This window comes from Hemibagrus wyckioides, linkage group LG25 (genome assembly GCF_019097595.1).
Source record: "Hemibagrus wyckioides isolate EC202008001 linkage group LG25, SWU_Hwy_1.0, whole genome shotgun sequence".
NCBI classification, from domain to species: Eukaryota; Metazoa; Chordata; class Actinopteri; order Siluriformes; family Bagridae; genus Hemibagrus; species Hemibagrus wyckioides.
Window position 1 is genome coordinate 8,353,174 of NC_080734.1, and position 14,096 is coordinate 8,367,269.

A 14,096-nucleotide genomic window follows, 5' to 3' on the forward strand; every position below is an offset into this window, starting at 1 on the left:
GTTGTCATGATCAATACTACTAACGAACTGTTTCTTAAATGCAACTTATGTAGTAAAATTCTTTTGCACTCAATTCAATTTTTTCAGAGAGATTGTATGCATATAAAATTTTAAGAAATTAAATATATAAAAATAAATAAATAAATAATAAGGGGTTCTGCTTCTGGATGTCTTTTCCTCGACTGTTAAAATTTCTTGCTTTTTTTTTTCATCAGTATTATTGAAATAAACGCAAGACTTTTAAATTTTCAGTAGTTTTATTGAAAAATGCCTCCTCTGTTTCAGAAATAAATAAGAAAATAAGGCTATGGAATTCACAATTTGCAGTTACAAACATAAAGCAGCAATACTATATCCATAGTCTTGCACACAAATGCCAACTGCGTTTGATACTGATAACACAACAATGAGAACAACTATATTCTGAGTAAAATAAACCAACCAAAAAAAAATAATAATAATAAACCAAACAAATAAACGTCCTAAATATACACGACAGACATGCAATTCCACCTTTGGTAAAACATTGGCTGTGAGTTGATATAAAAAAAAAACTGATAAATATTTGGTTTAGGATAATGCGATGGAGGCCACGTGTTACTGCGGATGATAAAGGAACAAACATTTCTCGGGTGATGAAGGCAGAGAACGTGAACGAGTGATGTGTGGGTGTATATTTGGCATTTGCTATGCGTTATGATCATGTTGGCAGGAAACAGAAGGTAAAAAACTGTTCTCTTCTCACCAGCAATACGAGTAACATGCTGTGACTTAGCATAATGGAGCAGACAATTTACAAGCACCCAATGAGAGTAGCTAAAGAAAAGGAAAGAAAAATTGTGCAGAGCCTCTGTCATGTCCTATGAAGTTCATAAACCTTGACCTTCACGGCATGTGTGAAATGAACTTTAATGAAAAAAAATGTACATTTCTGCAAAGAAAAATTTTTTTATGACGTTGTCCATTTGAATTGTCTTCGGGACATCGATCTCTTGCGGCGCTTGCTGGGTGAGAGCTCAAAGTCTTCTTCGGGTATTTGGAATTCACGGGGCTCGGGCTCGCGAGGAACCGCTTCTGCTTGGAAATATCATTTTGCCCAGTTGAGCAATAATGTAACAATACACTTAAAGTCAACATGAGCATTGTGTTGTAATACCACAGCCATGACACTAAGATCAGAGCAGAAGTGTGGGTTGGAAAATAAAAGACACTTGGGACTGATAGAGAAGACAATAAAATGTTCCCATTTTTTTTTGATGAGTAGAATGAGACAAAGACATGGGAGTTCACTGAGTTCATGGGAATATTTAAACATATAACGTATTGGAAGGTTCAACTGTGTGAAATAAGTCGGCTGAAAAGCCAGTTGAGGAATAACCAAACAATTGATGATAGAAGAGAAGACTTTCTAAAAAAAAGAAAAATACTACCTCTGCTACCATGTACACAAATATCTTTCTTTTTAAGAAGGAAACCCCTCCAGGGTCATGTATAAAAAGGCACGAGGTTGAAATCGGCCCTGAGCAAAGTCAAAGGGTAAAAAAAAATAAAGGCAATCATGTTGGCATTCAGCAAACAGCAGAATACAAGGCACAAGCTGGCTACTGGTGTTAAAACTAATTTTAGTGAATTTGGGGTCATTTACAAGGCACAATTAGTTTATTTACAGATTAAAAAAGAAAAACCAATGAGTTAGGCTAAACATCAGCTGTCTTGGCTAGAAATCCTCTTGGTTAGTAGGTGTTGTTGGTGGTGTTGTTTGTGTGTTTTGGGTCATGCTCCTCCACCCGCCTGTTTGGCTTCGAGATTGTAAACAGGCCACTGCATTGTTGCCATCACCCGTTGCGTTGGCGGTTAAACTTGCAGCAAACTCTTGTTAGTACCAGTCCGTTATTTTATTTGTGGCATTGTGTTTGTTTTGTGGCTTTATATTGTTTTCTATAGTGTTCATTAATTATTTTCTTGGTGATTATCCTCATAGGACAAAGCTCAATCAGGACTCACTCATGATTTCTGAGTGAAAGCAGCACAGATGCTTTAGAAGCTTACGAACCTGGAACAGGTCAGAGAGCGTGTTAGAGTTATGAAACTACACCAGCTGGTTTTCACATACCTGATGCTATGTTAAAAATAATCACTAATTCTACTGGAAACCTTAGTGCTAATGTAATGTAATGTGAGGTAGCTATGCATGCACTATGCTAATGGCTAGCTATACATGCACTATGCTAACACATGCTATAGATGTTATTAGTGGTGCTTTCTAATGTTAAGCAGCAGGGTTTTTTTTTCGTATGAAATGATCTACGTACCTCTGTATTGCTGCCCGTTATATGGGATCCCCACACACTGAGAGGAATCACAGTAGCCTGGAGGGCCTGGTGGTCCTCGAGCCCCTGCAATACCATTACGACCAGGAGGACCACGAGAACCTTGTGCACCGGAGGGGCCTGGAGGTCCTTGTCTAGACTCACCTGCTTGGCCTAATTCAGAATGAAGCAACTCAATTAGAAAAGTGCCAATGTTTTGTTTTGTTTTGTTTAACCAGTCAATCTGCAGCTCAGGAGACAAGCAAAAATAATAGAGATGGAGTGAAGGACACTGATGAACGTAACACTGCTTTATGATCTTGAATATATCGGATCTATAGAGATATCCACTGTAGATGTATTTCATATTTATCCACTCATGTGCTATGTGACTTATTTATGTTTTCAACAGTATTTAAATAAAAAATCATGTCTGAGAAAGACAGAATTATGCTAGAAATTGCCAGCCAGTTAGTATTATGTAAGAGTTTATTAATAACATGAAGAGCAGTAATACACTTGGGATGGAAAAATGATTCTGGATAACGACAAGAAGAACCTTATTGTTATAAAGCACCCAGTAAAAACAAGCTAACTGACACTCACTTTGGTTCAAACAGATTGATTAAATAATAAACCAAACTGAAATGAGAAAGACTGCTTGACAACTGTACTAACAGCTACTTAAAGGGAATGATTTGGGCATGTGGTTTTGTGTGCATTTGAAAGTGAAAAGTCTTACCAGGTGGTCCAGGCAGGCCTCGCTGTCCTCTCTCTCCAATCCCTGGATTTCCTCTGTCACCCTTCTCGCCAGCTGGGCCTGAATTAAAACATATGCACATACGGCATTATGGTAACAAACAGAAAGGAAGCAACCCCCACAAGCAATAAATGCATGTGGACGTATGTAGTGCGTTGAGACAGATTGTCTGGAAAGACTTCAGTGGAAAGTCCAGTAGAAAATACAGAATAGAGAAGTATCAATATCACCCTGGCCAAGCCTAGAGCTAGACATGTGGGTTTTTGCTGTAACAATGCTTCTGATCCAACTGGAAGTAAATGGCAGCAGTCATTTGGGTCTTGGTATGATTTGATGGATATTAGCAGTTTTCTGAGTGCCTACATGATCACTTAAAGACATGGGCACTGACTTCAAACGCTTTACGGTAAATGTCTTCATGTTTATAATGCTGCATATTATGTCGCAGCGTACTCGGAAAATATTATACTGTATGAGAAATGTAAATAAATGTCCATCTCTGTCCATCCCTCATTTATGGGGGTTGTTACTTTCAGAGTAAAACCTAGGTTGTTTCAGTCCATGCACTGTCCATCATCGAGGGTTCAAGGAACTAGATTTGACAGCCGAAAATTACTGTCAAACAAAATGCTTATAAGCTCTTGGGCAGCATTGTCCATCAGACACTGTTACACCTGTAATCATTACACAATCAGTGATATTTTAAAGCAAAAAATCAGAGTTGTTGTTTTTTTAAGGAATTATCAGCAACAACTTATATTACCTAGTAAACTAGTTGTGGATGTGCTGAAACTGTATATGTTTACTGAAATAGCAAGTTATTTGGTTAGGATTTTTTATTTGTTTGTTTGTTTGTAAATTTGTTTGTCTGTCTGTTTGTGTTTGTTTGTTTTCCATTGTTCCTTTTTGTTTATTTGTTTGTTTGCTTGTTTGTTCGTTTGTTCAATTTAGTCATTGATGCTTCCCATCCACAGTTACAGTTATGCGTTCTTGGACTCTGGGGCATACTGGGGATTCAGTCTCATGACTTCTGAACATTTATGAAGTATTTTACCATTGCCCATTCAGCAGTATTGGGGTATACTCACTATTCTTGGCAGAACAAACACATAGACTGAAACAATAAAAGAAACCCTGTACTACATTGGTCCATAACACTGTCGCTGAAGTGTATTTATTGTATTCAGTGATGGTCATTTAGCTCATGCACCTGAGTGAAGTAAATGACATTACGGTTATTCTGTCCTAGCTCTAAAGTAACCATAAGGAGATTATGTTAATACTAATATTTGTAAAACATTACAGATAATAGCATTTATACAGCAGCTCTGAAAGTAGTTCTAGCTTTGATTCAAATGGCTTTATATTAACACACTCCTTTTATACTCTGTGTTTCTACAGTAACAGCCCATTACCAGAGACTTGTATAAAAACAGATTAAACAGATATGAATGAATTTGTCAAGCAGAAGTTCAACAACAGTAAGCATGACTATTAATGGCTGAAATGTGTCTTTAATAATAAATTAAAATTGCAATGTTTGGCAAATTGCTGGAGGAATAAAACTCTTCATGCTGTTCAATTATAGAAAATACCCAAATAATATGTCAAAATAACAGTAACTGTGTTTATTGTTGGAGTCTCTGATTGATTGATTGATTGATTATTTTCCTATAACTGCACACCCCTGGTGGTTTACTACTATATCAAGGCATTAAAACATATTTTCTGTAAATCCCTCAGAGGAGCACTGTCATTGCTGTCCAACTGCATTAAAGTCTAATAAGTCCGAGACAGGTATATTTGTGATACCGAACAACTCTGATTTGCTCCTGTGGGTGATATGAGGAATGAAACTCACCTCTTTCTCCCTGCTGTCCAGGCTGTCCTGGCCTTCCTGGGAAACCGTTTTGTCCAGTCCGGCCAGGTTCTCCGCGAGGCCCTTGAGTACCAGGTGGCCCAGGAGGTCCTGCAGGTCCAGGACTGTTACTGCGCATGTCACTTGGGATCTGGTTCAACATTTCACTGAACCGGCCCATCTGACCTTGGAGTAGAACAGTTCCATATTAGCACTTGCTAGAACACAGTGGACTGAATGAACTTTCATGCACGAAATGAAATGTACCGCTGTAAAAAACTACTTTAGACAAAAAAGAAAAAAGAAATCATGAACTCAAAATAACACTTACTGTTGACTAATTGTTCACAGACTTGTCTGGCAATGGAACGCATCATTCCCTGAGAGGCAAGGTCACCCTAAAAAAGATAACACCAAAATTCCGAACTGCAATTTCAAAAGCAAAAAATATCAAAAGGATATCAAAAATATCAAGGGATAAGTAAAATCTGAATCCAAACTGAACATGAAAATGAAATCAAAGCCGCCACTCACTCTTTCACCCTTGTCTCCTTTTATTCCGCTAGGTCCCTGTGAAAATGAAAAACATATTCTACTTTACATATGCTACCACATCTAAACACCCAAATCCCACTTGCCCTTAAATCTACTCTACCACAGCATTCACTGCTTTAAACAAACATTCATTAGTTTATCACAAGCTGGAAAATCTCTCTGGCTGTTATTTGGATGTCACTGGAGTGGGTTTTGATGAATGCCTGAGGGCTGCTGTAGGTCTTTGGGTAAAAGGGATAAAAATAAGACAGCATGTCATCCTCACGTTGTCATATTTCACATAGCCATCTGACAGTGTAATATTAAGCTCTTCTGGAATGTAACTGATCTGATTGTTGCTTGTCTGACCGATACATATCGCAGGCAATATATTTCAAAGAAAGTAAAATATCTAGTTTAGTGTCCACCTGTATTATAACACACTGTGTGCTCTCACACTCTGTTTAAGAGTTTGGTCTAGTGAGTATTTACTTACGGGAACACCGTTTTCACCAGGCTTGCCAGGTTTTCCAGTAGGACCTGACATTCCAGGAGATCCAGGTGGTCCCTGAACAAACATAACATCAAGATCAAAATCAATACATTTTACAGAAACACAAACATCTCTGTATGTTTTGAATGCTTCTCTGTCACAAGAAAGAAGGAGAACGGCAAGATTTAATATTTTCCAAAATAGATTTCAGTATGTAATCCTAATTATTAGAACACACCATTGGTCCTGGTGGGCCTCTGGGCCCGGCAGGTCCATCTTTCCCTGGAGGTCCCTGTATTAAAACACATACACATACACACACACACACACACACACACACAATGAGATCCAGATTTCCACAGTACAATACAGGAAGATCTACTTTTGGACAGTTATGCGCTGCACACAGACGGGCAGCAGAACTCACCCTCACACCAGCAATTCCCATAGGGCCTGCAGGACCAGCTGGCCCAGGTGGTCCCTGAGACAGACAGAAACACATTTACATACTTAACAGAGTGCTACCAGTGAACACACCTCATCTAACTCATCTAACTTTTAGCATCTTTGGGCAACCAATCACAAAACGCACTTTCAAATATACATGTTTTTATTTCTGATTAGTTTTAAATGGCTTTAGCAGTTTAATCCTTTTCCCTCATTCCTTTCTTCCTCATCAATCGCAGCTTCGGAAATCACAGGAAATCATCAAACCATCAGATGCACTACAATACTTAATATTCTGCTGAGCCAATTTATGTTTTACAGATTAAATCTTACAGCATGATCTCTGCCTGGAAAGAACAGCAACCTCCCTGCTAGCTAATAACTGAGTTTTTGAATTTTGGTGTCCATATGGAGTCCATCCAGAGCAGTAGCATGAGCCTCACAGGGTTCATGTTATTTTAGATCTTTTCCTCCCAAAAGCATGCTTATGCAAAAGAAGACTTACTTTCTGCCCAGGTAGTCCAGCATCACCAGGATCTCCTTTCGGTCCTGGACGGCCCTATGGAAAAAAAAGGAGAAAGAAGACAGAGAAAGGAGTTTATATTAAAACCATATCCCTCGAAGTAAGTGGAGGAGGCTATGTACTGTCATTCTGCTGGAAATCTGATACATAAATCAAGTCAGGTTATTGGGGACAGTGTTGCTTCATGAGATCTGACTGAAAATGGGAAGGAAGAGATTCTGGCTGAGACCTCGGAGGAAAGGAACTGGAGTCTGATTTATGTCGATATATTAAGAATAAGGTGTTTTAAAGGGTGTCAAGTATCCAGCTTGAAGTCGACAGACTCGAAGGAATGCACAATGCTGAACCACAGTTACTGTGCAAATTCCACTCAGGAGAAAATAAATGGTCAGAGTAATCCTTCAGTTTAGGGGCCCTTAGAGATTTACAGCTCACTACTGAGAACTGGCTGAGTGCAGAGACAATGGACGGGGAAGGAGTTAAAGTAAGAAGGGGAAAAAAAAGCCAAAAAGAAGACTTACAGCTTCTCCTGGAATGGAGTGCCCACTGGGGCCTTGAGGTCCTGGAAGACCCATCGGGCCTGCGGGACCCATCTCTCCACGAGGTCCGGCTGGACCCTACAGTAACACACACATGAGAAAAGTCTTCATATTGTATCACTTCACTAAAGAGCATGGCTGTGATCAGTTTTCTGCTTCTGGAAAAAAAATAGAACATGGACAGGAAGCCAATATGATACTTACAACAGGGCCAATTTCTCCTTTTTCACCTCGAGGACCTTTGCTACCAGGTGCTCCCTGGAAAATCAAAATAGAGAGAGATTTCATACATCATACTCTAAGGATCTGTTCAACTACTGATCCAAACGTTGATCTGATCATGACCATCCATGTCAACATGGTTAGTCTTAAAGTTATAGAATTCAATTACTTCTGCAGAATCTTGGATACACATATATTCTGTAGATTTTTAGCAGCTTATTCTGCAAAAAATTGTTTGTCCAATAATGAAAAATTATACATTTTTCTCCTTCTTCCAAGCACAGTCAAAATGTAGAACATGTCTAACAAGGCTAATGTTGAAAACTAGTAAATCTTCTAGTTGAGTCTGATGCAAACTGCATGCTACAATGCTCTGTATTGACAAAATAATTATCCAATTCTGCTTTCAAACATTGAGACAGACCTCCTTCCTGTGTCTGATAACTGCATGGAGTGACACCAAACTATGTGCTGAGGAAGTGATTCCAGCCTCGAGGTGGCCGTTGTCCAATTTCTTTATAGATAACAGTGTGTCACAGAGCGTTAAAAAACCACATAATAAAGTTTGAGGCGAATATGTACATGAGCACAAACCAAAATTTTGAGCTTCTCCAAATTTCTTTACCACATTAGCACCAAAGCTCCAAAACCAAATAAGCAAACTTTGAACACCAGACATGTTTTGGCGTTTGGAATAAGGAGGACATTGTGTAAATTGTAGTTTAGGCCAAATTTTCTTTTCATAATGGCTTACGCTGTGCTCATGATGGATAAAATCCTGAATGAGAAACAGTACAGTGGCCTAAGGCGAAGTCTGTGCTTCCTAACAGAGAGCATGTGAAATGGATATGCTGCACGTTAACTAATGCTAAACAACGAACTGCAGGTTGCAGTAATTCCTAGTAAGTTGGATATAATGTCTGCTCCAGGTACTGAAATTAAAAAGAATCTTACCACAGGCCCCTGAGGTCCAGGAGGCCCGGCGCTGTCTGACGTACATGTGCAGGCATTGGGAAGAGGTGGACACTTGGACTCGTCTCTCTAGAACACAAAGACAGAGTGAGTGAGATTAGTGGAGACGAATGAAGCCGGTGAGGATTAGAGCTGCCTCAAGAGTAAATCTAGTCACAGAGGTGAGCTCACGGCTAAATGAACACCAGGAAAGTAGAGAAGAAGTTGTGTAGCTACTACTGAAAGCATTCACAGCATCAGATGGTTTTACGGAGTTGGGGCATTTTCTGGTTAAAAATGGGATGATCTTATAAAGAATAGCATAACACAAGCTATATTTGAGAGAATTTTCTCAGGATTTGGTGGAGACATGGGAAAGACATTTACTTTCAGCGTTCAACCCAAAATAAATGACGTGTGTGCATTAAAGTCCACATTTTCCACCAGTGAAACACTTGTTCATGCTGACAGCATCATTTAGAAGCTGGGCTCTATTCAACTCTGAGTGTGACATGAAGAATGACAGCCTTTCAGCAGGGTGGCACAGCTAGGCGATTCATGTGCTGTCACTTTTTTATGCTGACAAGAGACATTTAGAGCAATTTTGCCCTGTGCAATGAGGAACTAGAGCGTTGCTAGCACAACAGAAGTTCTGGGGAAGAAAAAAGACGATATACAGACAAAGGCACACTGCAGATCGATGACATTAAGCCGTTTTGAAGCCGCAGCTGAGCCGGTCTTATCCTTCAACTGCTAATTATATCCAAAACACCATCATTTCATAAGGCTTTAAAAGCAGCAATTTGCATTTCTTTCTGTTAAGGCTCAAATGAAAACAGAGCAGCGGCTGCTTCTCAGAGATGCTCATGCTACATATTGACCCTTAATTCTGGCTTGCCAAAAAATGTTGCCGTCATCAAACTATTTTTCTCTATGTATTCCCACACAAACACATTGGGGCATGATAACCTTTCTGATAGATGTTCTGCCAAAGTATGAGCTCTATAACTGCAAAGTACATGGGCAAATATTTTTGTGGGAAAATTATGGATAAAGTCTTTCAAGTATGAGTGTTAACGACCCTGCAAGAAACTAAAGGGAAAACACTAGAGAAATGACGACACCACTGTCCAAGTGCAGATGTTAATGTGTGGCTAATTATACTGACGGGTCTTTTTGTTTGTGCCCATGTTACTTCATGGCATTCTGTTAACAAATTAACACACTCAGGTCAAACACAGTTACACACAACAGCATGGAAGAAGAAACCACCCAGAGTAACACACAGAAAGGCTGGCTTTGAGTTTGTTTAGGTGAATCCTACCATTGAAGGAAGGTCACAACATCTGTCCCGGCTGGTCCATCCCAGGCTACAGATTATATCGAACATCTGGAGCTGGAACTGTGCACCAGAAAATGAAATCGTATGTTAGATATCTTTGATCCAAACCTCGCATTTAAAGAGTCAAAAAAAGAAAGAGAGAGAGAGAGAGAGAGAGAGAGAGGGAGAGAGAGAGAACGCAATAACAAATAAAAAACACCAGATAAAGATAAATGACAGATTTTGGAGCTGGGAAATCCATCTGGGGGTTAGTATTTAGCTTTTTTTTTTGTAATATACAAAATAGATAAAAGAATGGAACTCCACATGCTCACATGTTAAATTTCAGGCAATTATTTAAAAAAAAAGAAAATAGAAAACAAAACAAAAAAATTCCACTCACGGTTGCGGAGTCTCCTTTGGAGCCGATCGATTTGGACATCTTGCCCAGCACTTGATAGCCATCTGTTGATGTATTTCCGGCTTCCTTAATTTCCTTCTCGGCCACCTGTTGGCAGTCCAGGTTCAGTCTGACGCTGTTGGGCGAGACCATGATGTGGAGCTGCAAATAAAAAAAATGAGGTCCATGAGGAAAATACCGGATCATGAGTGAGTCACTCGAGGATCGGACCACTGTCTGTTTCCCTGTGTCTGTGTAAACAAGGGGTATCACCTCTTCATGGCCTCTTAAAGATCTCAACTGAACCTTAATAGTTTACCGTGTCAGACACTGACCTGGATTACAAAAGCTGTATATGGATACAAAATGCAGATGTGCTGATCATGAGCAGCGCTGGAAGAGAAAATTGCCTAAATTGGAAAATATTTCCAGATGCAGCAGATGCAAACAAACATCAGACGGAAATTAACAGATTAGGCTTGGTATTTTCTGAACTTTCTCTTGTGTAATTTTTATTTTTTTCAAACGTGGTTATTAGTCATAATAATAAGCCTCACAGCTTCAGAGATCTTCAGGTTACTGTCTGTGTGGAGTTTCTCGAGTTTCTGTTATGTCTGTGTGGGTTTTATTTGGATTCCCAAATTTACTCCTGGATGCTCGTAGGTTAACAGGCTTCACTAAATTGGCTCTAGCCGTGAACAAGGGCGTGGCCATTGCCCTGTAATGGACTTGAGTTTCATCTGGAGAGTATTCTTATTTTGTTCTCAGTGTTCCCAGGATCTGACCAGAAGTATGTGGTTACAGAAGATGAGTGAAAGTCTTGCATTTGCTTCCTAGTGTGTGGTCTCTTGTATTAAAATGATCTGAAATCTGACAGGCACTTTATATCGTGGAGCAGTTTCTCTCCACTGCTAGTGTTAATGTTACAAACATGCCATAAATATCCCCAGAACACCAGCGTTTACAATGATGGAGTTAAGTCAGTGATATTATTGATGATATCTATCTTCTTTTTTATCGCTCGCTTTCCAAACTCTGCACGTGTCCCACTCAACAGCAACACTCCACAGCAGCTGTTCCCTACCGCCTCCTCCCTTTGGGAAAATGAAAGATTCTTAAGATCAGGCCATAAGAAGTGGGCTCTGCTCAACATCACTGGAAGTGGAGGTTCTTGGTTGACGTGAACACTGTCTGGACGTCACGGTACGGTCATGGCTCTGGATTTCAGACAGTCTACAGACAGGAACATCATGCTGAGAGACTTGGAGCGATGTTTTCCTATCTTCCTGAACAGGGGGTAAATGAGGTGAAGAGAAGCAGCACTAAGATGATGTGAAAGAAGAGGGGGAAAAAAACTGGCTTAATGGGACAATGTCTGGGAGTCAGTGTGTCTGGGAGAAACGTTACTTACTCAGCAGACCATGTTGTAGAGCTCTGGTAGATTTCTGCCTCCAGCTCTGACAAGGCATTCAGGATACATTCAACTGCAGGGTTATGTCATGCATGTTGCACCTCCAAATTTCTTAAGTAGTTTGTCAGGCTAAATAAAAACTTTCCGATATCTTCTGGGGTAATCATGTAGCTCGTTTTAGACGGATGTTTCGGTGCTGTCAGAATAAATCTTGCTGTTTGAATGCAACTTGTCATAATAAGCATGTACTCTTGTTCTTGTCCATGTATTCTTCACTTGTACAGCAGTCCACATAATTCTTTTTATTAATATAGTATGTTTTCTGTGAGAAGACATACATTTAGCCTTTTTTGGAGGAAGTTTCCAGTCTCATCACTCAAAGGTACAGCTGTGACAATTTATTTTTTCCAACACTGGAAAAATCTTCAGGGCAAAGGATTCTGTTTCTTGGTAACATGACAAGCTGCACTTTTTGTTTAACTTTAAAAGAGAGAAAATAAGAGTGGCTGGTGAGGGAACTACTGTTTGTACTTAAGCTGTTTTAACCTAAGTGATATCAAGAAATAACTTGTTTCACAGATGTTCTGAACATTAAAGATATCTGATCTGATCAGATTAGCATATTTCAAGGAGCTGGACAGCCATGGTCTTCCCTAAGGAAGCTTTCACACTTGCTGTTTAGTCTGAAACACAGCACATGAGAAGTTGGTGAAAGGTTTTTAAGATTTAAAGTGGCGCGAGTTGAGGTTGCACTGGAACTGCGCCACAATTCACATGAACGTGTACACAAGACGTACTCGAGTCTGCACTTTTTCTTCAGGAAGTAAACTAACTTTTAGCCGATGATGACATCATTAGTTTCAACAACACACTTGAAGCATAAGTGCAAGGGAATGTTGTGGGACCCAGAAGAGGTGAAAAGCCTTACTGCACATACTAGCACCAAAATAAACCAAAAAACAAAATATATAAGGTGAGTCACGTTGTGTTCTCCATGTGCGTTTGTGATGACGTAAGATGAACACAAACACACCAGGGTTTAATAGAATTGAGTGACACTGCGGGAAGAATGACTGAGTGTGAAAACCAACTAAGTGATTGTTTCCAAATGTTTTACATAAAGAAACGATATAGAAAGGCATCCAACAGTATAGAAAAGGTGTAATGTATAACCACATAATGAATATTAGTTTCATCTACTGACAGCTGTTTTCTAGATGTTCTTATTATCTCTAACTTCCAGTAGCACAGAAATTGAAGTTCAGTATCCAAAAAGCATCTTAATAGCATTCTTAATTTAAAAAAAAATAACACAAACAGTAATGAAAAACACAACATTACAACACTATCATTTCATTCTAATGGGAAAAACAATAATGCATCATTTAGAGGTTTATGGCATATCAGCTAGGTTTTTCAGACAGTCTAAGCAAAGTGCTTAACTATTGATCCAGATGATGTGCAAAGCTGTTGTTATGACAAGAACAGTTCTAGCTACTTAATAATCTCAGTGAAGAACACTGGCCCAGAAACTTAAGCCCAGGAAATGAAGTCCATGGCTGGTATGTATAAAAGCTTCTGTGGAATACTCAAAAAAGGCTGTCTTAGAGGTTTCCATAAGACCAAAACATTTTCCCTGATGAAAATTAACTCATAGAGCAGGTCTTAGGAATGAGTAGGAGTTAATCCTTGGAGTAAAGCTTATGATAGCTGCATGACATTGCAATTTTTAACTTATATTTAAATACGAATGAAAAAATATAAATAAGAATAAAAAAAACGCAAACATGCATAAACGAGTGATGTTTCATAAGACCAATATGATATTTCTGTTTAGTCTGGGGAAAAAATAAATAACCCATTTTGAGATTTAGCCTGTTTATGACATTTAAATGTTCTCCGTTCAAATAAACCCACGAATCAGTTTCAAAAGCAGTCTTCTGCCAACACTTGTGGCTTGGAAAACTCAAAACCTGCACCTTACAGCCTGCTCATTTATACAGCAAACCCAAGAGACATGAAAACAACAACCTTTGTGCACCAATCAGGAGTTGAAGAGAACACACAAGCTTCAGCTAGACAGTCTAAATCATCTGTGTTTATCCAGGAACGCTGGATGATTTAACACCGGTTTTGTGCGGTATGTAACTGTGGAAATCTGTTCATTAGGGTTCTTGAACATTTACTATTTTAATTTAAATTATTTGATCAATGAGGTTTGAAGCATGGTATGTAGTTTGCATATACTGTATGTAAAGTGAAAAGATAAAAGATTGTGCTCCTCAATTTCACTCCATCTACCCAGGAAACGTTTGATTTTTGGAAGTA

At 39.1% G+C, this 14,096-nt stretch overlaps 1 protein-coding gene across 4 annotated transcripts in view; it reads right to left on the reverse strand.

Annotated features, from left to right (window-relative positions):
- Window positions 1-238: 238 nt before the first annotated feature.
- The window catches only part of col12a1b (collagen, type XII, alpha 1b), a 76,790-nt gene continuing 62,932 nt past the window's right edge, over window positions 239-14,096 (reverse strand). For 2 of the 4 annotated variants that reach the window (XM_058379786.1, XM_058379785.1), the window contains 15 exons: window positions 10,361-10,519; window positions 9,961-10,038; window positions 8,640-8,726; window positions 7,668-7,721; window positions 7,446-7,541; window positions 6,907-6,960; window positions 6,382-6,435; window positions 6,193-6,246; window positions 5,958-6,029; window positions 5,462-5,497; window positions 5,259-5,325; window positions 4,931-5,113; window positions 3,052-3,129; window positions 2,313-2,483; window positions 239-1,074 (listed from right to left, as the gene is read on the reverse strand). In XM_058379786.1, coding sequence (XP_058235769.1) covers window positions 950-1,074; window positions 2,313-2,483; window positions 3,052-3,129; window positions 4,931-5,113; window positions 5,259-5,325; window positions 5,462-5,497; window positions 5,958-6,029; window positions 6,193-6,246; window positions 6,382-6,435; window positions 6,907-6,960; window positions 7,446-7,541; window positions 7,668-7,721; window positions 8,640-8,726; window positions 9,961-10,038; window positions 10,361-10,519 — 1,368 coding nt within the window. In that variant the 3' untranslated portion in view covers window positions 239-949. Of the gene's footprint in view, window positions 2,054-2,304; window positions 2,484-3,051; window positions 3,130-4,930; window positions 5,114-5,258; window positions 5,326-5,461; window positions 5,498-5,957; window positions 6,030-6,192; window positions 6,247-6,381; window positions 6,436-6,906; window positions 6,961-7,445; window positions 7,542-7,667; window positions 7,722-8,639; window positions 8,727-9,960; window positions 10,039-10,360; window positions 10,520-14,096 lie in introns of those variants that run through there. The other 2 variants (XM_058379788.1, XM_058379789.1) reach the window with 2 other exon arrangements.